Consider the following 24,630-nt stretch of genomic DNA (forward strand, 5'->3'; position numbering starts at 1 on the left):
AAAGTGGAAGTGATTGGGAACAACAGCAACTCAGCCACGAAGTGGTCGGCCACGTAAAATGACAGAGCGGGGTCAGCGGATGCTGAGGCACATAGTGTGCAGAGGTCACCAACTTTCTGCAGAGTCAATCGCTACAGACCTCCAAACTTCATGTGGCCTTCAGGAACTCAAGAACATTGCGTAGAGAGCTTCATGGAAATGCAGTGGTGTAAAGCACGCCACCACTGGACTCTAGAGCAGAGGAGACGTGTTCTCTCGAGTGACGAATCACGCTTCTCCATCTGGCAATCCAATGGCCGAATCTGGGTTTGGCGGTTGCTAGGAGAACGGTACTTGTCTGACTGCATTGTGCCAAGTGTAAAGTTTGGTGGAGGGGGGATTATGGTGTGGGGTTGTTTTTCAGGAGTTGGGCTCGGCCCCTTAGTTGACAGACTCTCGTAATAAAATATACGCAACATAGTTCAAGTTATTAAACAGAAGCATTACAAAGGAAAGAAGAAAACCACAAACACGGTACCAGTTTAGCCTCAGATCACCTAGCTCGGCTAGTGCTGCCTCAGGCTGGAGTCAAGCTGTGAAAGCAGATCTCCGCAGGTTTCATGTTTGGCCGCTGATAATAACGCTGTTTTCTTTAGTTCATGTAAATGAATATAGATGCCCGTTTGGATGCAGTCTGTTCCTCATGTGTGCTGTTTCATTTCTCCTCTGTCCTTCTCCACTGAACTGGACATCTCTGTAGTCTCTTTTTTTTTGCTGGAGCTGCTGTTTTTTGATTGGTTACGGAAATTAAAGTAGCAAAGTAGAAGTATTTCATTAAAATGAACCTTTATGAAGTTGTGAGTAACTTCTATTTTCTAAGAGTAAAAGTACTATGATTTAATTCTCCTCCAAAAAGTACCGTTACAGGGAAAATGGTACTCAATTACAGTAACTAGAGTAAATGTAATTCGTAACCTACACCTTTGTGGATAGTTTTGTGTGGGGGTTGGTCACCATGGAGAGTATATGGCCAGTGGTGACCTCCCCTATTGGTTCTACTGTAAGTAGTGACTTTTTCTCCTGTTTGTTAATAAAAATCATTTTGCCAAGCAGAAAATTGTGGCTTCCTCTGATTCTTCTTCTCTGTGATGCCACAGTATACACCAATACTGTGAACTACCATATGTTAGATTTTAATTAGTTCTTTTTTTTCACTTGCTGTTCTAGTACTTCAAGTTGTGCAAGTGGGGACTCTGACACACCTGTTTCTGCTGCTCTATGTTCTGTGTTGATTGAGAAATAATGCTTCCGTGTTGTTATAGGTGAAAGGAAAAGAGAAACATCTCACGGTCTGAGCAACGTAAAAATATGTGATGCTCAAGTTTCATGCATTCTTACATGCAACACCTCAGATTACCAACACTTCTCCAGACTGAGCAGCTCGATTTCTCAGAACTCTAAAAGGTAAGTGAAAGTAGGGTTCTTCATGTCTTGGATTAAAACATAAATAGTTTGGCATCAATCTCTGAAATCGTAAATGTTTGTAAGTATCAAAGTCAGACAGTGTGGCAGTTATTTTTATTCCTAATATAACATCAAATATTTGTGCTCAAATTGTATTCAGTGGCTCATCCAATCAGACTTGCAGTTTTATTGTGGTTTTATTTATGAAACTAGGAAGCAGCTCAAATTCACTGTGTGAAGCAGGTTGTTTAATTAAATCATTAACTTCAGGTAACTATAGAGTTATAGAGCTATCCAGGGTTATTATTAACCTTTTAACAGAATTGTTTAGTAACCTTACAATTACTCAGATACATGTATTCAATTAACATTTTGATGGAGTATTTTCAAATTATATTACCTTTGCTTATAATTAAGTATATTTGTGAGGGAGGTAATCTACTGTTACTCAGTTTAAACATTCACATTGAGAAGCCATTAGTTTTTTTTTGGGGGGGGGGGTTATGTCATTATGTTCTGTTGGTTTCGTACCTGGGCTGCTTTACTGTTGCTCATATTTGTAATTTTCAAGCTTTTAATTTAGACCAAAATTATCCCAAAAAGAAAATTAAATACTTCAGTTCCTGTGCTTATAGATATGTAGCATTATGTTCCACTATGGCTTTATAGGGAATTCCAATACTTGAGGTGTTTCTTTGACCTGAAAAACTTTTTCAAGCTTTTATTTTCTGGCAGAAGTCACAGACTTCGAATTTGTATGAGACATTGTATCCTTGGCACTGGGGGCATTGTGACCTTAGACTCATTTGCAGCTGCTCCAGGGTATCCCATTCTATTGTCAGTACTTTTCTATCGAGCTATAAACACATTTAAATGCCTTTGTCAGTAATGGGTGCACCTTAAAGTAGCTGAATTCACTGTTTAGAAGGAGTGTCTGGATACTTTTGGATATGTTGTGAATTTCATTATAATGTTTAATGTTCAATTTAATAAGAAATATCATGAAAAATTGTAGAGATGACATTTAAGTAAAATGAAACCGAAAGTTCTACTTGTGTTATAGCAAAAACAATATTGTAATCACAAATTTTGCATTTTTTTGCAGCAGGAGGACAATGTTTCAACAATGCAAGAGAAACCCAATGCATTTTTTGGACAGGAATCGAATGTGCCCTGTATGTGATCAGAGGTAGGTCGAAGTTACTCGAGTAAAAGCATTCGTCATTTAGGAATTCGTCATTTTAATAATATTTACTCTATAGAAGTAAAAGTAGTCATCTAAACAGTGCACACTTTAAATTTACATTCAATCACAGATGCCTTTCTTCTATGTTCAGCAAGCAGCACTTGTCCCTTGTTGGAGAAGATCCAGAGTATACTGTTATAAATAAAATAGCAATTAATGTTCAGTATGACCAACTCCTCAAACTTCAGAAATTATTGTTTTCAAGGGAGCTCAAACATTAAACATGTGGCCATGTAGAAGTCCAAGGTTTCAGCCATTGTGGTTGTCAACACTTCACTTTCAGAATGCAAGTTCACACCAACTGTTAGTTCACTGTATGTATGTGACTGGCTGTGTGTTTGGTTGGTAAAACAGTGTCCTATACAATGTGACCTTATTATGATTGGACAGGAGATGTTAGGCTGTAACTAACCGACAATATTTCAATGTATATGTGACAGAGTAAATGTAGCACATTATTGCCCACCTCTGGATATGCATGTGAATCAAATGAATATAACTCTCCATTCTATTATACCTTGAACTATTTGTTTCCCTTTAAGGTCTCCCCCATCACCTGCAAGTAACCCTTCACTCGAAGGTGAGTTGCTAAAGACAATGGATTATGGATTGCTTAAAGCAAAATGATAGAAATAACTATGACCACACACCATACTCAGATGTGCCAAGGTAAAACAATCATTATTATCTGCAGCTCTCTCATCTTTTGTAAATCTCATCAAAGAGCAGCAATTGAACAAAAAAAAATTCCCCTGGGGGATGATGTGGTTGTTTTCACTCCAAGAATGTTTGGCATTTAAAGTCCACAAACTGGTCTCCAAAGTTCCACTGAAATAATAGATGTATTTTGTGACTTTTATCTACGTGGAGGCAGCAGGCTATAGGCATATTATCAGATATAATTTTATTTATGCACATTCATACTATTGAATTTTTTTCATTTTCACAGAATTTGACAAACCATGGAGGGCAGTGATGTGGAGGTATGACCAGCGACTGATATTACTCAAAGTAGATTAACTAATTTTCCGATATGCCAGTGCATCAACTAATTACCTGGTATGCTTCCTACTTAGTGAAGCCAACAAACAACAGATGCTGAGAAAACTGATGGAATTCCAGCCTAGCATGCCAGACGTCAATCAGCTCAGGGTTCTGCTTCATGGCCCGATTGGAACAGGAAAGTCCAGCTTCATCAACTCTGTCAACACTGTCCTTCAAGGTCGCAACACAACAGCTGCACTGGTTGACTCGGCAACTGGTAAAAGCTTCACTACCAAGGTACAAACAAGGTTGCTGAATATTCAGTTCAAACTCTTATTCTTTTCAACAGCTACAGATTAAAAAACTTTTCCCCTTCAAAGCATTCTGAAGGTCATTTGCAAAAAAACAAGGAGTGTATTACTCCATTGAACTGAGCTGCTATGCACTTCACAGAATCCCCTGGTACTTTAGTAACTTGATCTTAAGGATGTTCTTTAAATTTAGATGTAAATATCAGGAAATAAAAGCTGAAATTCTAATCTATTGCCTCATATTCATATTTTGATATCAAATCCAAATATCTTAAGTTTATAGCAAAAATAAAAGAATTAGCTTTTGTCGTTCCAATACTTTCAGAGGAACAGTATAGTGTAGTATATTATCACTGACTGAACAAACCTTGTATCTACATTTTTGCTGGTTTTCATTTTTATTACATAATTAGAAAATTCCAGTTGCCCCTGACAATGTGTGAAAATATCATGACTAATGAGTCCAAAATTGCTTAGAATAAATTCTTCGGTGACACGTTATGCTCAGTGGTCCTTTGTAGATTAAATAAACAATCAAAAGACTCTCAGTAGCTTCAACAACATATCAATGATGTAGCAACAGTGAACACATTCAGTAGATTATCAAGAGACTTTTGAATAAAATTCAGTTGTTTTTCAATATATTTGGAGCGTCTAAATTCATTGTGTAGATTTCAACCTGAGAGGTCACAGAACATGTAACAGGTTTAATACAGACCATCTCAACATCATCAACAAGTTGTTATAGACGCACTGCTGACGCCATTCTGTAACTGGAGCTTAACTGGACTAGGCTTTGGTTTAGGTTAGGGTCAGGATTAGGGCCAGAATGAGGGTTAGGATTGGGTTTTGGTTTGAGGTTGCGGTTAGGGTTAGGATTAGTGGGAGTGGGAGTTCATACCACCACCTGGGTGCCAGGACAGAGAAAATTCTTTATGCTTGTCTTCCACGCATCTTGAAGGATGGCGGGTCAAGCTGAGCAGTACTTGAAGCTCCAAGGGAGGTACAGTTCGAGTTTTGACCATTGCCATTAGGTACAGAGGTGCTGCTTCATTTTTGGCTTTGTAGGCAAACATCAGGGTTTTAAATCTGATGCATGCAGCTACAGGAAGCCAGTAAAGGGAGCATAACAGTGACTGAACTTAGAAAGATTGAAGACAAGCCGTGCTGCTGCATTCTGGATGAGGTGCAGAGGCTTGATGGCCTGCATAGGAAGACCAGCCAATAGCGAGTTGCAGTAGTCATGCCTTGAGATAACAAGAGACTGAACTAGCACCTGGGTGGCCTCTTGAGTCAGAAAGGGTTGAATCCTCCGGATGTTGTACATGCATACTGCATGCCAGAGTCAGGTTTGCAATATAAGCTGGGAACTATAATTGGCCATCTAGAATCACACCAAGACTTCTTACATCCTCAGATGGAATGATCAGTGAGTTCTCGAATGAGATGGCAAGATCATGATGAGGACCTGTAGTTGCAGGGATGAATAGCAGCTCAGTCTTGCTAGGATTGAGCTTCAGGTGGTGAGCTGCCATCCATGAAGAGATGTCAGTCAGACATGCCGAGATGCAACTGGAAACCTGGGTGTCAGAAGGTGGGAAGGAAAGCATTAGTTGAGTGTCATCAGCATAACAGTGGTAAGAGAAGCCATGAGAGGTTATTACATCACCAAGAGAATGAGTGTAAAGTGAAAAGAAACATGGAGAGTAATACAGGGTGATTCAAAAAGAGTCATCTGATTTCAAAGCGCCGTATTTTTACAAACGTGATGCGCCTTGGAACCAATCACCTACCAACTGAAAGAGGGAGTCATAGAATTCTGATTGTCACTTGAGGATGGCTCCCTTCAGTCTGTGAGGGCGACCCCTGAGCAGAAAGCATTTTGCGTTCTCCACTTCAATAAGAGCGAATCCGTCATAACTGTGCAACGTAATTTTCGTTGGCAGTGAACCTCCAAAAGCTCAGAGCATTCGTCCTTGTTTCCATAGCACTGGATGATCTCCGAAATCGCATTGAAAGAGCCATGGGTACAGTGACCTGACATGCTCGATCGAGTATGGGATGAATTTGACTATCACGTTGATGTTGTCTGTACAGCTGGAGGAGGTCATATTGAGCACCTGTAAAATTACGTAATAAACTTTGCTTACTTAAACAATTTACAATTTACTGCATTGTTCTGTCATGATTTACAAATGTAGTTATGTTATAAATGAAGTTTCGGGGGAGGAGCATGGCTGAAACCCCTCCCTCTAATTGACCCTCAGCTCACACGGTTTTGCAGACCATGTGACGAAGCCACACTCACGACACCAACGCATATTCTACATGACGTCATCACCCCTTCACGCCATTCCAAAACAATCCACAAGCCACCAGTTTCCTCTCTCTCGCCCTTGTCTTTCCATCTCCTTTGTATTCCCGTCTTTTCTCTCTAGCATGGGGCCAAACTTCCTGTCCCGTAACGTGCTTTGCATCTGCTCCGCTGGATGCAATGCTTTATTTTGTTAAGCCTTTTTCGCTGTTTGTATGTCTGTTTTTCTGCTTCCTACATACTTAGTTTTATTCTGCTGGGTATGTTCTTACTGGGGACTCACTTATTCCATCCTACTGCATTGTCCCCACTGCCTATGTAATGTGGATAGAGCCATTTGATTTCTTTACATTCCATTCCATGTAGTGTTACATTATTTAATGTCGTTACAATGCTGGATCTACTGATTCAGGCACCTCCCCCTTTCTATGGGATTTTTTTACCATCCAACTTCCACTCGTTTTCATCCCTCCCCTTTCCTTTATCATTCAACCCCCTCCCATTATCATCCAAAATCCTCCCTATACCATCCCTCCCCTTCCCTTTATCATCCAACCCCCTACCTTTATCATCCATCCCCTTCACTTTATAATCCACGCCCCTCCCTGTATCATCCAAACCCCTCCCTTTATCATCCCTTCTTTTCCCTCATCACCCCAGCATCTTTCTCTCTCTCTCTCAAACACACACTTTCACCCTCTCACCCTTTTCGTCCTGCATCCTCCCCCCACCCCTTTTCATCCCTCTATCTCAAGCCTCCATCCAATCTCGGCTCCATCTCAGCCTAATCCATCTCGGATCAGATGCTGCAACCCAGCTCTGCAAATCCCAAATGCCAACAGGATTTTCCATCCCAAGCTACCTCCTGCAGTGGCCAGAGAATCATCCAGTTGCCTTGGTCATCAAGACCATAAACACTCATATGGACCAGCTCCTTCAAAAGCCATTCCTGCTCCATGTTAATTCCATTCAGGATATAATCTGCTTTATTCTCTTCCAACCCATTTGCCTGCCAAATTTAACATAATCTTCACAATCCGGTGTCAGCCAGAGGAGGATGGGTTCCCCTGTTGAGTCCTGGTTCTTCTCAAAGTTTTTTCCACACTGGGAGTTTTTCCTTGCTACTGTCGCCCTTGGCTTGCTCATACGGGTTTCAGACCTGGATGTCTGTTAAGCAGCATGCCATAGTGTCACACAGAATCAAATTCATCTGCTCCATTTTTCTTCTCATTTTACATCCTTGATAGCAAAACTGCTTACTCCAACACCATACAAGGGGCCTATGTTACTAGACCTCTTTTCTGCCTAGACTAAACTTCTCTACCTAACCATACTACGCCTCAGATACCCAAATGCTAGGCCATCTGACCAACCTCATTCTGAATCCAGCATCTCCATATTCCACTGGCATAGTCTTCTTCCCAAGCGGCTACAGTTGTTGTTATATCAGAACCAGCTCCTCATCATGTGAAGATCACTCAGTCGTAGACCTCAACAGCTTCTGAGCTCATCCTGGAGTCTCTTGGGGATCTGGCCTTCTAGCTACAGACAGAAGCTGCCCAGAACTTCAGCCCAAGTTCTCAAATTTCTCCCCCTCCCTCAACCAATCTTCCCTCATACTATCACCACATGTCCACTCAACATTCCATCCTTTGAAGCTACCGTCTCAGACCAGTGTTTCTTCTAGCATCTTATTTACTTGCCTTATTACCCCACTTATCTGACTGTTACCTCATTGATCCCTTTCTTTGCCACTATGCACCCTTTAACTGCTACTGCACTCAGCACTTTAACTTAAGCCATATACTTTGCACAATGTAAGGTTTACAGGTATGACTGTGTGTGTGTGTGTGTGTGTGTGTGTGTGTGTGTTATTTACTGTGCACTGTGCACTGTGTGTGTGTGTGTGTGTGTGTGTGTGTGTGTGTGTGTTATTTACTGTACACTGAGCTCCTGTAACCAATACCAAATTCCTTGTATGTATGCATATTGGCCAGGTATGTAAGCATACCTGGCCAATAAAGCTTGATTCTGATTCTGTTTCTGAAGTTCATGTGCCATACCAATAATACATCGTCTTAATGTAAGTAATGTACGAACAGTACATCTTCCAAAATATTTACCTCAATGTATTCAGACGCTTCATTACTGCTACTTCACTGATATGTTGTTGATGTGTTACTGATACTCTGTTAAGAACCCTCAAAATGAAGTGTTGCCAAATCTTCTTACATTAACGTACATTTCAAGTTAAGAGTGTTTTCCTTTCCCTGAAATGTTACTTTTTTGTTCACTAATGACTTATTACCCTGTAATCTTAGCAGGTGTTTATTTTTCTTAGAATGTACTTCTGTGTTTTGTGTCCAGTTCAAAATCTATAGGCTGAAGAAAGATGGACCAGGATCTTACTATCCATTTGTCTTCTCTGACATCATGGGTCTGGAACCAGGCAGTTCAGAGGGGGTCCACACAGATGATATAATCAGCATATTAGAGGGCCGTGTGAGAAATGGTTACATAGTAAGTTGATGAACATCCTAAATTATTTGTCATATTCTGAGTATCATCAGGTATACTCAGGTAATGAAATATAATACCATATGAAATGCTTACTGTTTACAGTAATCTTACACACTTTTTGTCAATTTCATTAAAAACACCTTGCACTTTAACTCACTGACCATTTTATGAGGTTAACCTACCTTATTTGTAATTGCACACCAAAATGCACAAATAATTCTTTCCATTATTGGATGTCTTTTTTGTAAGCTCCACTTCATGGGTGTGCAATAACAGACTGTAGCCCACTGTTATCATAGACAATTTGTCTGCTGTTTTCTCCCCAGTCCCAGTCCCAGTCCTGGCAACTGTGCACTGTGCACATTTTTGTGCTTTGTCTCATCCAGCACACCTGATTCAACTCATTAACTAATTTACATGGATTAGATGTGTAGAGCTGGAAAACCACAAAAAATGCACAGAGCATGGGGGAGAATGGCAACCCCTGTTGTCTCTTTCTGACCACAGGACTGCTGTTGTCCAGATATATTTACTATTATTTTGTCCATTCTTAGCTTGGCAGTAACACTGACATTTTAGGGGCATGGTACACTCCTAAAAAGAAAGGTTGCTTAATTTCTCTCGACTTGGACATACTGTGCTAGGAAATAACTTAGAAAAAGTATGTTTAATGGACATTCCTTAAACTTTAAAAAGGATCTATCTTCACACCTCTCGCATCTCTAATTTACAAAAATCGTTCCATAAAAAAATTATCCATTGAAAGAATCATTAACAAACCAAAAGTGTTTCTTCTATGGCATCGCTCCAAAAAACAAAAAAAACCTTTCTGACATTGTTATTTTTAAAAGTGTAGTGTATGAATGTGTCTCTGTGTTGTTAGAGTTTTACACACGTCAGTGTCAATGCTAGGTTGAGATATCTAGTCAAGAAATGGAAGATTGGCTTCTGATGCTCTTCTGATGATAGACTTACACCAGAGATCCAGTTTCCTGTTATGGATTTTGTAATCACTGGTAGTTCATTCATTAATTGTTTGGCCACCTAGGTTCATACTTACCAGTCATTATAAAATCAAGGACCGGAGACTGGATTCAAGGTCTGAATCTAAATACCTCTGAATTAGTGTTTAGGGTGTGGGTGGTAATTTACATAGAAAGAAATAATGAAATAAAGTGTAATTAAATAACATCAACTCACTATTAAAAACTATTAAAAAAGAAAATAAATGCACATTTTGTCCTAGATGATATACAGTGTATATAGTCCAAAATAACTATTTATAGTCCGTAGTGAATGTGGTAATTGCTGATTTCTCAATGTCCCAGGATGGCAAAGCAGGGTGGTGCTGTATTAGAGGTAGTTTTAAGTGTCATGGATATTAAATAAAGAGAAAAATTCATGTGCTAGGAAAGCAGTTCTTAATGAATCTTTTGTTTTGGCCAAAACCCAAAATATTTGCTGATTATGAACCCTGCTCAATACATGAAATTTATGTTTAGCAGAATTGACCCTCTTAAAACCAATTTAAGATAAGGTAATAAAATTGTTTTTTGATTGTCTGTTCTGTGTGCTCTATGTAAAGCATTTGACTTTTATTAAACAAATTTCGTTTAGAGCCTGGTTCACATGGTCGGAATCTGCCACCCTATTTACTTACAGATTTAGTAACATGTTTACATTATAGCAGACATCACATACAGTACAGGAATATGTGGTGATTAGAAAACCCCTGCTGTCTCTGCTTTGTTGGGTATAAGAAAGTCTGAGGCTACTTTTCATATTTTGAATAAAGTTAATGAAATAAATGTTAATGTTGAAATGTAGTCATTGATGATAACTTTTAGTTTCCATATTTTCACTAAACATGACGTGTATCAGCACACCTGATTTTTTTTCTCTCAGTTCAATCCTGTTTGTCCACTTGACAAAGAACACCCTAAATACAACAGAAACCCAAGCCTGAAGGACAAAGTTCACTGTCTGGTGAGTGTTCTACCAGCAGACAAAATCTCCATGATGACCGACGAAGTGATGAAGAAGATGAAAATTGTTCGGGAAAAAGCTCGTAACTTAGGTGAGTCTTCATGTTTCAGTGTCATCAACAGTAAAGATGATAATTAAACTTTGAGATGCACAACCAGCTTGTGTGCTCTTTAACAGACATACCCCAAGTAGTCATCATGCCCATGGTGGACCAAGCATGTCCACTAGTCAAAGAGGATGTGAAAAAAATCTACACCAGCAAGAAAATCAAAGAGAAGGTGAGTGCAGTAGCCATATGGCTATTTTGCAATCTCACAAAAGCTACAAATGGGCTAAAACAATTTGGATTTCATGTTGACATTTGATATTTTTGGAAGCAGTGAACAATGCAATTTTGTTGATGCAACATAATGTTTTGGGGATTGTCAAGTTTGAAAAAAGCCATCTGTTCTGTGTTTTAGTTTGCAAAATTTTTTGGTGAAATACTATGGAATTCATTTTGCATAAAATTTTTGAATTTTGCTGATGCATTTTTTTTTTTGCTTCTGGGATGGCTCTGTTGCTTCTGCTGTTTTAATGGTCAACAAATTTAGAGTGCAAGGTCTTCTGACCCCCTGATGTGCTGTGAACCAGCCCCAACAGGATGGTATGTCATGCCAAGCGTAATCAGTAGCTGTGTCTCAAAGCAGTGATTAGTGAATTCCGTTTGACTTGTTTTAAATAGAAGAAAATACAAAAACACAATATTTGATGTTTTGACGTTGCACTTAATAAATATTTGGGGATAGATTGACATCTTGGAATAAGCATGCACATGCCTCAAAAAGATGACATTTAAAAGGCAGCGTATGTTGCTCCAAAATGTACATATATCCTTCAGTGATAATGGCATGGATACCCTTGCTATGGGCACCAGTATACCGCCTTACCATGACTTTTGAACTTAACGCTGATAACAATCAGGAGGGTTGAACTGAAGGAATATATATAAGTGATATCATCGGCGGGGTTACGGGCCACATGAGTCCACATAGCGCCACACAAGTCCACATAGCGCCAAGACTCTAATTCAGTGAGATCTTGTATCTCAGTGCCCACGAACACCTTAAACCTGCAGATGTCTGACTGCAGCCAATTGAGCATAGTGGTGGAGTCCATCCAGAATGTGAAGTTGTGAATGGGCAAGGTTAATTCCTCCCTCAGCACTCTGGCCAGCTGTGCTCCTGTCAGTGCTGCACATAGCTCCAAGAGAGGGATGGACTGCTGTTTCTTCGGGGCTACACGAGAGAGGGGTGTGAGAAATGAAACCTGTACTTTGCCACTGCGGCTCTCCATCCGGAGATATGCCACCGAGCCATAGGCACGGTCTGAGGCATCACAGAATACATGGACTTCCCTCTTACTGCTTGGGAAATCCATTTCAGGGCTGGTGTAACACCTGGGTAGGGTGACGTCGCTGCTAATGGCCACAGCATGTTCTTTAAATCTCAGCAGCATGGCAAGAAGGGGAGGTCCAAGTATTGGCCCAGGGAGCAGGCGTTGATTCAGGTTCTCACCTTTGAACTGGAAGGAACAGTTGAAGACGACACGATGTTTACCATTATGCTTGAGCATGTGGTGGGGAATGTACCAGCTGGTAGGTGTGTCTTCAGTGCCTGGCTCCAATTTAACCACGTAGCCCGTTCTCTCCAGTCTTTGAATTTCAGCTATGTAGGCTGCTGCTTGCTCAGGGTCCTTGGCTAGCCTCTTCTCCGTACTTCGCAACTGAGGGAGCACAGCCTCCTTTGGGGCCTGTAGCTGTGGCATATTCTGTGCCTGCAGGAGGGATGTGGCATAGTGATGGACTCTGTCCACTTCTACTCTCTTGGTCTGGGTCTTGAGGAGATGTATAGCCTCTTTATCTTGTCGAGAACAGGTGCTGGCCTTCTCATTGCGCCACAGCCTCTCTACCTGACCAAAGAGGTCCACTGCTGGGGACGAAGTGGCTGTTCAGAGAGGTACTGTCTTAGCCTGTGTGCTGGGCCTTGCAGTGTCCAGCCAAGGCGGGTCATAAAGGCTGCTGGGCCTCCTGGTGGCCCTAGGCGCACTGGCTTCACTGGTGTGATTAGGTGGGGATGATTGGAGCCAATGAGTGGGACTGGACGGGCTTCCGTAAAAGGCCAGCAGGGGCAGGTCTCGCAAGTGGCCATATCTCCGCTGAAGGACCTCCACTGGGTGTATATGTTCAGCCAGGCCCAGCTGTTTGGCTGTGAAAGCTCTCTTAATGTGAAACACTCTCTGTGGTTTAGCTGCCGAGGAGATTGTGAAGGAGACTACAGCCCCATGTAGGACTTGAGGCTCTTGTCTAACTGTTGTTATGGGCAGGTATTCAGGCTCACCTTGTTGGCCCAGTTGCTGTGCTGCAGGATGGAGGAGGATGGTACGTTCGGCTGAGCCGTCGTCTAAGATCTTCTCTTGAGCCCTCTCATTTATGTCATGTAGAGTGAGCAGGTGTCTACTATTGCATGAGAGCCACTTTGTGACCTCTCCCACAGTGCCAGCACCTGTTGTTCGTCTTGATCCAGGTCTGTTTCTGTGTGAGACTGAGAAGTTTGAAGTTAGAGCAGTTGTTCAGTGAATGTTTGTTATTGTCACAGTACGCACAATATTTCTTTGCTGTCTATGTGGAGCTCGGAGCTTGGACCTATTCACTGGGAGGTGAAGTCTCTGTATTTAGCAGGACTGTGGAGGGATTTGCTTGGGGCTTCCGATCCTTCTTCTGCTCCTTTGGTTTGGGCTCTCTCCGTACCTTGGTATCGAACCAAGAATTGTCTTCTTGGACCTGGATCTCGTATTCTAACCAGTCGGCCAAGTCAAGGAGAGTAGGAATGGGCACTCTGTCAGGGTGTATGAATCTGCGAAAGCTGGACCGCAGGTCATGAGGGAGTTTGCTGAGCAGTCTGGACACATGTGAGCCACATTCTAGTTTGACTCTGCCCTTCCTTCCTAGTTGCTCCAACATGCTCACCAAGGAACGCACGCACAGGGTGAACATTTTGAAGGCTTTCCCGTCACCACTAACAACGCTGGGGCCAGCTGGTGTGGCTGTCCATATTGCTGATGGAGTGCCACAGTAGTATTGGTGAAGGGATACCTGGAGTGACCACAGGAGTCAGCAATCAGCAGGGCTTCTTCAGACTTAAGGTGATCGATGAGAATTTGGTATCTGAATCTCTCTGAGGCGTCGTTGGGGAGGAGATTATCCAGGGCAATTCGAAGGCAAGAGAACTCTCTTGGATTAGGGTGAATCATATCCGGAAGAGTAGGCGTGGGTCCCCGGCATACAGGGGTGAATTCACGCCTCTCGTATGGATAACCATGCTTTACTGTGTAATGCCCTGATGGATAGTCCACCTCTGCAAAGTGATGCCTCTCTGGTGCATAATCATCCTCACGGGCTGTAGAATGGCATGGCTGGAATGACTGTGATGGCAAATAGCAGCGCTCTGCTGAATAGTCTCTCTCCCTAGTATAGTCATACCTGCAGGATGATGAGTGACGCGCATGGCGTTCCTCTGAGGGTAGTCGTGTTCAGATGGAGTGCCCTGATCTCATCTTCCATGAGTGCTTCCCTCTGCTGCTGTCGCTGGACTGGGTTAGATGGTCTAGGAGGTGGAGGTGAACTGGGTTTCTGTAGTTGCTGTATGACTGCTCCCAGGTGCTCGACCTGCCTCCGTAACTGTTCCATCTCAAGAACACTCTGACGGTTGAACTGCTCTAATTTGAACTCGTTCTGCCTGCTCTGTGAGTCGTTCTATAGTTTCGTTCTGTAGTTTCAACTCCTCCACAGCTGTAAGCAGGGCATCTTGATCAGCTTTGAATTTTCTGTTCTCTTGGTGAAGATCGTCCCCAGCGAGTGACACTTGATCCCTTACGAGCTACAGTGTAGGGTGGTTGCCCTCCTGACTGATTGGAGATGCTGAGCGCTCACCAGTTATCTTCCTCTTCCTCCTCCTCACTCCATGGACAAGGTGGAGCATGTTGAAATGTGGGTAGTGACAAACTCCATTCTCCTAAAACCAGTAAGGTCGAAGTCCTTAAAGTGTGATGGGAGGGATGACTGCCTCCTGACACGCACACTGGGTTCCTCCTCTACGGATCTGCAGTGAGCTCTTATCCGGCTCGAAGGACCATGAACTGAAGGAATGGCTGACTCTGGCTATTCCCAATTATAACTAATGTACCGGATTGGGAATGCTAGCCCACCACAGGTGACGGATCAGAATCAAAAGTCCAAGTATAAGCTTAATCCCTTTATTGAAGGGTTTGCCATTACCACACAACTTGAACAGGGGAACTTCTGAACTCCGACGTACAATGAAATAATAAAACGTGTGTGGTTTCCGACACGGACAGTGGTGATACGAGCCAGGTTTCGTGATTAGTAGATGGCGATGGATGCATCTAACAGTGAGATGAGCCTCTCATGTACTAGTCTTTCAAGCGTTATGCACTAGAATATTCGCCATGATTGTTAAGAGTACTGAACAGCTAGAGTCCTCTAGAACTTAGGAAAACACTGGCTTATGAGTCTATGTATGGAAACATTACGGTACCGATAATAAAATGTCATGTGACTCAAACTCGATGATCATTTAGTTGGCTAGGTTTAGGCATGGGCTAGTTAGCAAGGGCAACTATGGAGGGACATGAAACATACTTAACTTAAAGCAATGTTCGCAGAGTGAACAAACTAGACAGACCATACTGAAGAAACATTATAAATAATATTAAAGTGAAAACATTACAACAATGCTACTTACTTTACATGCACGCACACCAAAGAATATAGATGCCGCAACAGAACGACCCAAGAACCTGCACACTCGGCATTACACAACAAGTGCATCAACTGGCTTACGCCATCCTGAACAATTACAAAATGGACCGTACCAACTGAGAAATTGGGAGGAACTATTAACAGAGGGGGAAAAGGGGATGGCCTTTTAAACAATGGTCCTTTACTTCTTTGGCCCAGAGAACACAATGTCTATTATTTCGATAAACAATCTGATTGACTCATCAGATCACAATGCACGTTTCCACTGTGTATGAGTCCATTTCAGATGAGCTCAAGCCCAGAGAAGTAATTTCTGGACATCATCAAAGTATTCCCGAACCCATGTGGTGATATGCATCACAGAAGCTTGCTGGTTTTTAATGCAGTGTCATCTGAGGAGTCGAAGGTCACTGTGATCAACTGTGGTTTTTGGCCTTGCTTTTTACACACAGAGATTTTTCTGGATTCCCTGAATCTTTTGATAATAATATGCACCATGGATGGAGAACTGCCTAAAATCCTTGGAAACACTTGTTGAGGAACGTTGTTCTTAAACAATGTTGTTCTTAAACATACTATTTGCTGATGCATATTTTTGGGAAAGTAGCAAACCTCAAATCATTCCTTCTCATAAAGGCCTAGGCCTTTCTTTGATGCTGCTTTTATCCCCTAGCACGATTACACATTTAGAAAATGTTTTCTGAATATCTTACAACATTCCTCATGTAAAGTTTCATCTGCCATACCTTTTTTGGAACATGTTCAATTTCAGAATGTATTATAAAATACTACTGAAACAACATTAAATGTTAAACTACCACTGGCATGTGACTACATTTGGCATGACACATTCTGCATATGTGTACATGCGATCCTAAAAAAGGGATCAAGGAGCAAGTCCAGACAAAAAAAGCGTCAGCAAATCTGCATGCATAAAAATGAAAACAAAGACTGATAAATGAATAGTAAAATTCCTGAATATTGCAAAAATTAATTTGATCCATTATTTGTATTTGGAATATGTTTTTCATCTTTTAACTAACTCTACAAAATACAAATACAACAGCAGTAATACGAATGTGACTCTTAACCTCACAATAAAGCAAGCATACAGAATTCTGTTGTGTTTGTCTTATAGATGAAGGAGTGCAGTGACAGACTGGGGGTCCCAATGAACTGCATCTTCCCTGTGAAGAACTACAATGAGGAGGTTAAAAATAACTTTCATCTGGACATTTTAATTCTGATGGCTATGACAGATATCATTATGTTTGCCAATGACTATGTAGAGGACCAGGTTTTTGCAGACAACGATTAAGGAGAACAGGTTTTTTTCGATGGCATGGTGACGAGTTTCAGCAATGAGCATGTACATGTGTTAGAAAGCACAAGCAGACACAGTTTAACATCTAGTTTTGCTACAACATTTTCCACTTATTTTTGTTTATTCTCTTAATAGATGGTGTTTATAGTTTTTATTGTGTATGGCATTTCTGGAGTCCAGTTTTAAACACAAAAGAATAGCAATTGAAACTTTCACATGTACAAGAGTCATGAATGACATTCCAGTCCAAATTTCCAAGCAGACAAAAAAAATATGGGACATGAAGAGGAAGCAACCATCAGCAGTACTGTTTTCTGAATGGTTACTGGATATAATCATGCACAATCACAATAAAAACTATAGAGAACACTCATTAATGCTATTTTCATTAACCCAGTAGTATAGCCTGCTTGAATTTACTTCAACAAATAATGGCAATATTTCAGCACATTGAAACATGAAAATGTTTTAAAACACAGCATGTAGATCTATATCCAAAAGCAAAAAAAGAGAAGTTACCCAATAACCTGTAGATAAAATTACTGTTTCACCAGTTTTATTTTTAACATGCAATATTGGTCAAAGGCCTTAGAACACTTAAATTTTTCCAGTTTTTATTGACATTTAAGCAGTACTGTGAAATGGGGCAGGCGTGGGCTGGAGGTTGGGGAACCAGCCTTGTGACCGGAAGGTTGCTCGTTCAGTCCCCTGAGCTGACAGGACAAGACTGCCCCCTTTCACATTTCACTTGAGCAAGGCACCTAACCCCCAACTGTTCCCCTGTGGATAGTGCTCTGCGCAAGTGTGCTTTCACTAGTGTATGTGTGGGCAGTTTCACTGCACAGATGGGTTAAATGCAGAGGTGAATTTCCCTGTGGGATTAATGATAAAGGGCTACTTAATTTCAGGAATAACCTGAAATAGTACAAAGGTAAGCAAGAAACTTCCAGAGGCTGTAAAACTGAATAATATGCTGAACTTAAAAATAATACGAACTTCAGAATTATAAAAAGGTCATTTTCAGTAAACAAGTAATTAAGTAATAACTTGCAGCTGTTCTGCAGCAATGGAAGTAAATAAAGCTTTGAAAGTTGAGTGAAACAATTCTTATAGGTGTCCTCAGATTTGTTCATTGCATACTTACCCTCTGTCTTTGTAAAAGCTGGTGTTGGAACAGACTGTGTCACAGACCCTCTAGACAGTATGTTTTGCATGCTTTACCCACAATCGGCAAGCTTCTGCCTTTGATATTTTTTACTAACTAGAGATGCAGCATTGCTCTGCCTCAGAGTGGCACTGAGGCATACTGGTTAACCCAGTTGGTGCTTCATAGCCTAGCAACTGTAACTACATCTGGGATCTCACTGATCTCACATAGGTATGATGTAGCATAATTTTAAAACTGAAAACTTGCCCAATTTCCCAAGAGACTGGTGGAAAGAGTGAATTGTTACATATTTCTCAAAACAAAGACAAAAGAGGAGTATAAGATCTTAATTAATGTGTGAAAAAACACATTACCAAACTAGAAACAAACATTTCCAAAAGAAAAATAGCTTTGTAGCTAGCATCAGTGCTGCTATGATGAGTGAGTTAGCAGCCAGCTAATGCGGGAGAAGCCAGCCAACACAGGACTTTAGCACACTGACTGATTGTAAAGAAAGCCAGGGTGTCAGTGAGTAGTTTCCTACTCTATCAAAAGACACTTGAAATTGGAAGAAACTTTGGGTATGGCTAACCCAAAGACCCAACAGAAGCTTGCGTTATAGGCAGCTCACAGAACAACACCTTGGTCTAAGTTACCAAGTCTCAGTTTCAAGAGTGAAAAGAAGGCATCAAGCTGCAGGTTTGACAGTTTGAGTGACAGTTAGAAAGCCATTGCTCAGAAGGCAAAATAAGAAAAAGAGGCTTGCTTGGGCCATGCAGCAATGCCAGAGGACTTCTGAAGGCACAAAGAAGGTCTTATGGACCAATGAATCAAAATGTGAAATCTTCAGTTCATCACAAAGGGGAAAATACAATAAGTATGGTGTCTAGTATGTGAAAGGATGGTTCCTCAGTCTGTAACACCAACTGTGAAACAAGGAGCAGGAAGTATGATGGTCTGGGCTCTTTTGCTAGATCTAGAGTCAGTGATTGCACAGAATGACTGGCACCCTGAACCAAAATGATGAGCACACCAATTTATAGCACAATGCAATATCATTGCCTAGTTGATCAGGGATTCATTCTACAGCAAGACAATAAATAAAAGCAAACTTCCAGGCTTTGTCAGAACTACCTTGGAAAACAAGAGCTAGATGGTAGGCTTCAAATCATGGAACAACCAGCACAGTCTTCGGACCTAAACCCCATCAAGCAGATTTGGCATGAATTGGACAGAATGGGGAAAGCAAAGCAAAATGCCTCAAGTGTGTTTGGCTGTTATTTCTGCAAAAAGTGTGTACTCTGATGAGTTAAAAATTTAAAATGTAGCTAAAATGATTCCATAGTTTCTTTGCTTGTTTGTTTTTATTTTGGATTTGTTTTATGCTTTAATTTCAAAGTACATTGAGACATTAAACTGCAAAATATCAATAAAAACAAACAAAAAATTGGGGTGTTCTAAAACTAAAACAGGTAAAACAGCCTTGTATGCTGGAGAATGGGGTTCAAACTCTGGTTACGGTAGTAAAACAAACATAGCTTTATTTCTTAGGATAAACTCTTAATACTGCATTTAATTATCTGTGAATCTGGGTTAATGTATCTCTTCATTAGAATTTTAGCAATGTGCTGTAAATTAAATTAGGCTTAATTCACATTCATGTTCCCCTTGTTTCCCTTGAGCCAATGCCCTCAAAATGTCTATGCACAGGCCTTGACAGACATGTATAATATAGAACAAAATAAATCCAAAATAGTGCTGGTTTCGGAAGGTTTCTTAGCTTGGCAGTGCTCTCATAAAAGCCTAATAATTATGCACATACAGTATGCAATATATATGAAACATTTATAGCCAATTATGGCAGTCAAGAGTCCCAATAAATGTTACTAACCATACTGTAAACTATATTCTTGCATTTTTTATATATGTTTAATTTTTTAAATTGTTATTCAGATTTTACATATTTATACATCCAAATTACAGTATATTCAGTATTCCACATAGTAAAATGACTATTGTTTAGTAGGCATCCAGCAACCAGTTTTCTGTAGTTTTCTCTTCTTATTTTTACCGTTGTTCTTACAAGTCACTCTAAAAAGCAGAATGTGTTTGATTTGTGGTTTGTTTTTAACAACCACATTTACATTTGCAGAAAAAAAAAATGTGTAGAGTAAATAAAGTAAATGAAAGCTTGAAGTAATGACTTGGCATGTATTATGACCTGTAAAACTACTGGCAATAAATGCTTAACATAGGTTTTGTGAATGAATTTCTATTCTATGGCAGTGTGAGGAGAATACAGTTCAATTATTATTAAATTCTCAGTTTAATTTGTTGACTGAAAATTTTTGACTCACCAAACAATAAAAATAATGTCCAGATGAAAAAAAATTATTATAAAAATAATTTACAGAAAAACAGAAGAAGTGTGTGTTGGGTCAAAAGACTGTGCCACAATTTTAGGCACACCCTACAGGGTTTCCTCCCTCGACCTGTAGGGGGGCAGACAGATATTAATGCACACAAATAATGACTATTCTTTTTTAAGATTCTGGATGCATAACTGTTGTACATTAAGAAAAGCAACACGCAAAAGGGGAGACACAAGACTAAATAATAACCAAAAACATTGGGCCTAATTAACCAACTGTTCGTAAAAATAAATTTCTTCCTTAACCATGTCTCACCAAGCCGCCAGACCACCTTGAGTCTACCCCAGTAGTGAAGCCAGGGTACATGCTGGGTGTGGACTTGATGGGACCACGGCCAAGCAATCCAAGTCAGAGCATCTCTTGGTGGACTGCTGCAGCAAGTGTTCGCATGGCCAAAGCACCCCAGATAGCTCAAGTTGTAATAAGGGATGATTTCACAAGATGGAGAACACCTGCCTGCTTTTTCTTTGATTGGGGCACTGGAGTGTAGAGCAGAAACTTACTACAGCCCACCACAATCCTCATGAAGAAAGTTGATTATTACCTTGAATTGAAGACATCAAACCTCCTGTCCATCCTCTAAACAATGGCAGCTATGTGCTTGGCTTCTGGCAGGAGTCAATAGTGTTATTGTGGGAGTTAATGTGACCATTGCATTTGTTCATGGATGAAAAACATCTGTCCAGATTAAAACAGTGGCTATGTGACTATTTTCCTGTGTAAAACTGAGCAATGCACTGATCCCTCTCACTATCAGGACCACGGCTTATTTAGCTGGTTTACCAGAATGTGAAAATCCATAGATACTGCCTGTCCCTCTGTCACAAAAAAGATGCCTCTTTATTGTCATTTAATCCAACACCAGAGAGCACATTTTCTCCAAATTCACAAAAGATAATGTGATTGCTATAAGAGGGTCTTCTAGGATGCTGGCTGTTGGACATTCACTGTACATGGTTGTATAAAATGTTTTTAAACTGTTTATAATTGTCTATAATGCAGGAAAACATGCCAGGCTAATCGGTCTGCCTGTCCGTATCTATTTTTATTTACAATGTTTACAAATAACATGTTCAGACACTGTAATATTGTTTTGTTGTATTTCACCATGGGGCAGCGCTGTCTCCTCAAAGCAAGAAGGGCCTGGGTTCGATTCCTGGCTGGGTGAAGAGGGTCCTTTCTGTGTGGGGCTTGCATGTTCTCCCTGTGTCTGTGTGGGTTTCCTCCCCCAGTCCAAAAACTTAGAGTCAAGCAAATTGGAGATGCTAAATTCCCCACTGTGTGTAAGTGATTGTGTGTGAATGTGTATGTCTATGTGTCTGCCCTGTGATAGACTGGCCACCTGTCTAGGGTGTTTCCTGCCGTCCACCCAACAACTGCTGGGATAGGCTACAGCACCCCTGCGACCCAGAAGGATAAGCAGCTTAGAAAATGTGTGTGTGTGTGTGTATTTCACCATATTGTATGCTATTTACATTTAAGTGTCTCACATGTTTTTGTATACTGCTTCACCTCATTGGGTGCATGTGTGGTGAGGTGCATGATCATGGACATGTTCAGGATTCAGATATGTTTTTTATTTAGTTATTTTCATTATGCTCACTTCAGTGACTACTCACTGTGCTTCATTCTTTAGTATGTATTTGTACCTCATAAAATAAAAAATGTTGAATGAGGTAGCCTTCAAAATTGATAGTCCACTGTAAAAATCTTCCCTCAGACACATTTTAACAATGATGGGATTAGAGAGGCTGTTTTCCTCTGCACAAGCTAAAAAAAGTGGAATTCTCTGTTCTTAGTTCTATAATGTAGGTAGGTGGTTACATAGTAGTAAAAATAGGGGCTGTACTTAAGTATATTTACTTGTGCGGTAATTAGAATCTCTAGGCAGTATGTAGAAAACTGCTGCTCCTGGTTTGCTACAAACTGTTCAGCACTAAGAACAGCAGAATTATTTAAAAAATGAGCTCATTTAATAAAACAAGTAAGAATTTTGTCAGGTTTGGCACATATTGAGTCTGCACATCACACACGCCTGTCCCAAACGCATACTTTTAAACCCAGCACTCCCAAGGTCTTTTTCCTTCCGTTTCACTCAGATAGGCTATCTATACATGTATCGCTGCTGTCGGAATAAAACCTCATATCTCCAAAAATGATAACTTTACAGGAGAAGGAAAAATCATACTTTACTTTTAATGCAAGTCAATAGAACCATATATTTTTATTTTATTTTGTTTACCAACTTAACTAACTGGACACAGTGGTAAGGTTATTGTCTGTCCCATCTTTTCTAAAACTTCTAAATCACCACCTAAGTCCAACGAATATAAACCAAGCATCAATTTTTATTATCCTTATATCTATTACTCAGTTCAGCCAGCCTGGAAAGATCAATTAGATCCTCAACTGGAAGCAATTAGATTTAATTTAAACATGTAGCCCACAGGTTGAAAGTGGTTTTCAACCTGTAGGCGGTGGCCCCCCAGTGGACCATAGTTGTACTGCTAGGGGGCCATTGGCCATCAGATTTTTTTTTTATTTTTGACTGTAAAAATTGTTACAAAATAGACTAAGACTATATTCAGACTGCAGGCAAATTGGATTTATTTCTCCAATCAGATCTTTTGAGAGGAATGTCTGCACTGTTATTTGCAGTGAATAGATCAGATTTGTGTGTCCAGACATCACCAACCTATCTGCATGGATTGCTGTGCTATGCTGATGATGTGAAAATCTGATTGGAAGCCACCTTCAAATGTTTAGCAAACATTTTTTGTTGTTTTTTTTTGTTTGTTTGTTTTTTTTGTTTGTTTTGTTTTGTTTTGCTGTCTAGACAATCTGGATATGCTAAAAATTGGATTTGGGCTGGCAGTCTGAATCTTTTCAGTACAAGCATAAACCAAAACTAAGGAAATATAGCAGTGAATATGTAGTGTTCAGCTTCATGTGCATAGGAAGTGAAAACAAGCAACTACTGCTATCTGCTGTTTGCTCAGGGGTCTTTTCGGAGCTTTCAAATTCATTTATTTATAACGTCACTTGGAGATTATTCACAGTGAATTTGGCAGATGCCGTTAGAACTCCATTTTCAGCTTTCCTCTCTTCAGCCTAACTTCCAGCACTCTGTAACTGCGAAACATCAGCCATCTCTTTAGGTGATTCAGAAAAAAGACAACTGGTTAAATCTTGTGGGTGACGGAAGCTTCTGTGCTTGTTTGTGTGGGCTGTGAGTTGCAAAAGGTTGGGAACCCCTCATACAGAGAAAGGATTGTTTTTTTTTTGTTTGTTTGTTTGAAAGTTTTGATGATATTCAAAAATAATTGAAAAGACTAAATCATCCAGTTACCTCAGACGGAAGCATCACACTCAGCTGGTCTCACGTTATCCCAGGACCGAGACCACTAGCTTATGGTCTCAAGACTGAGACCGGACTTGAGTACTACAACACTATTTAGCACCGTTCTGATCTCTAAGTGTGCTGTGTAAGAAGTCTTCAGTTCGTCCAGTATATTAAACCAGTACATTTTCAAATTTCACAGCTAAACAACATGTCATTTAGAAAACTTTTTAAAAAGCCCAAACTGTCTGTTGCCTCCTCTGTTGTTTGCTCCCCCCTCATGATCTCAGACTGCAGCACCACTAGCAGTGCTGTTTGCTGTTTCTCCATGATCAATACAAACCAGCACCGTATTCTCACCAAACTCGTCATATTTCAAAGTCATCAGTCTCATTTCTGCAGCTTTCAGGGTACAGTCTTCAGTTAAGTGTACAATGCATGTATGTCGGCAATAAATGGGAAGAGTTAAAATAAACCAAACAATTTTATTGAAGCTAAGCTCTATTGTAGGCTAATTTCACTTGTATAGTGGTGCGATTATGCGATTATCGATCCACGTGCTGGTCAGCTCTGCCAGTATATTTAGTGAGGCCACAGGTTACAGATCAGACAAAACCAAACAAAGCAGATAGGAAACAAAGTATTTGGACACAGTATTTGGATGTTTTCTATTGTTCTATTTTCTGCCATTGTTTTCTACAGTCTCTGATAACACTATTATAATCCTAGCTGGCCAATAGTTCACCAGTATACGTCAGTAGGAT

The 24,630-nt window shown here is 40.5% G+C and overlaps 1 protein-coding gene across 1 annotated transcript; it reads left to right on the forward strand.

Annotated features, from left to right (window-relative positions):
- Positions 1-1,314: 1,314 nt before the first annotated feature.
- On the forward strand, positions 1,315-17,358 carry LOC118798423 (interferon-induced protein 44-like). The gene is made up of 9 exons (XM_036557857.1): positions 1,315-1,443; positions 2,549-2,632; positions 3,232-3,269; positions 3,639-3,672; positions 3,766-3,970; positions 8,666-8,818; positions 10,724-10,895; positions 10,982-11,082; positions 16,762-17,358. Exons 2-9 carry the CDS (start codon positions 2,559-2,561, stop codon positions 16,939-16,941), a joined length of 957 nt encoding a protein of 318 aa, XP_036413750.1. The 5' UTR covers positions 1,315-1,443; positions 2,549-2,558; the 3' UTR covers positions 16,942-17,358.
- Positions 17,359-24,630: the final 7,272 nt, after the last annotated feature.

This window comes from Colossoma macropomum, unplaced genomic scaffold, assembly GCF_904425465.1.
Source record: "Colossoma macropomum unplaced genomic scaffold, Colossoma_macropomum, whole genome shotgun sequence".
Classification (NCBI taxonomy): Eukaryota; Metazoa; Chordata; class Actinopteri; order Characiformes; family Serrasalmidae; genus Colossoma; species Colossoma macropomum.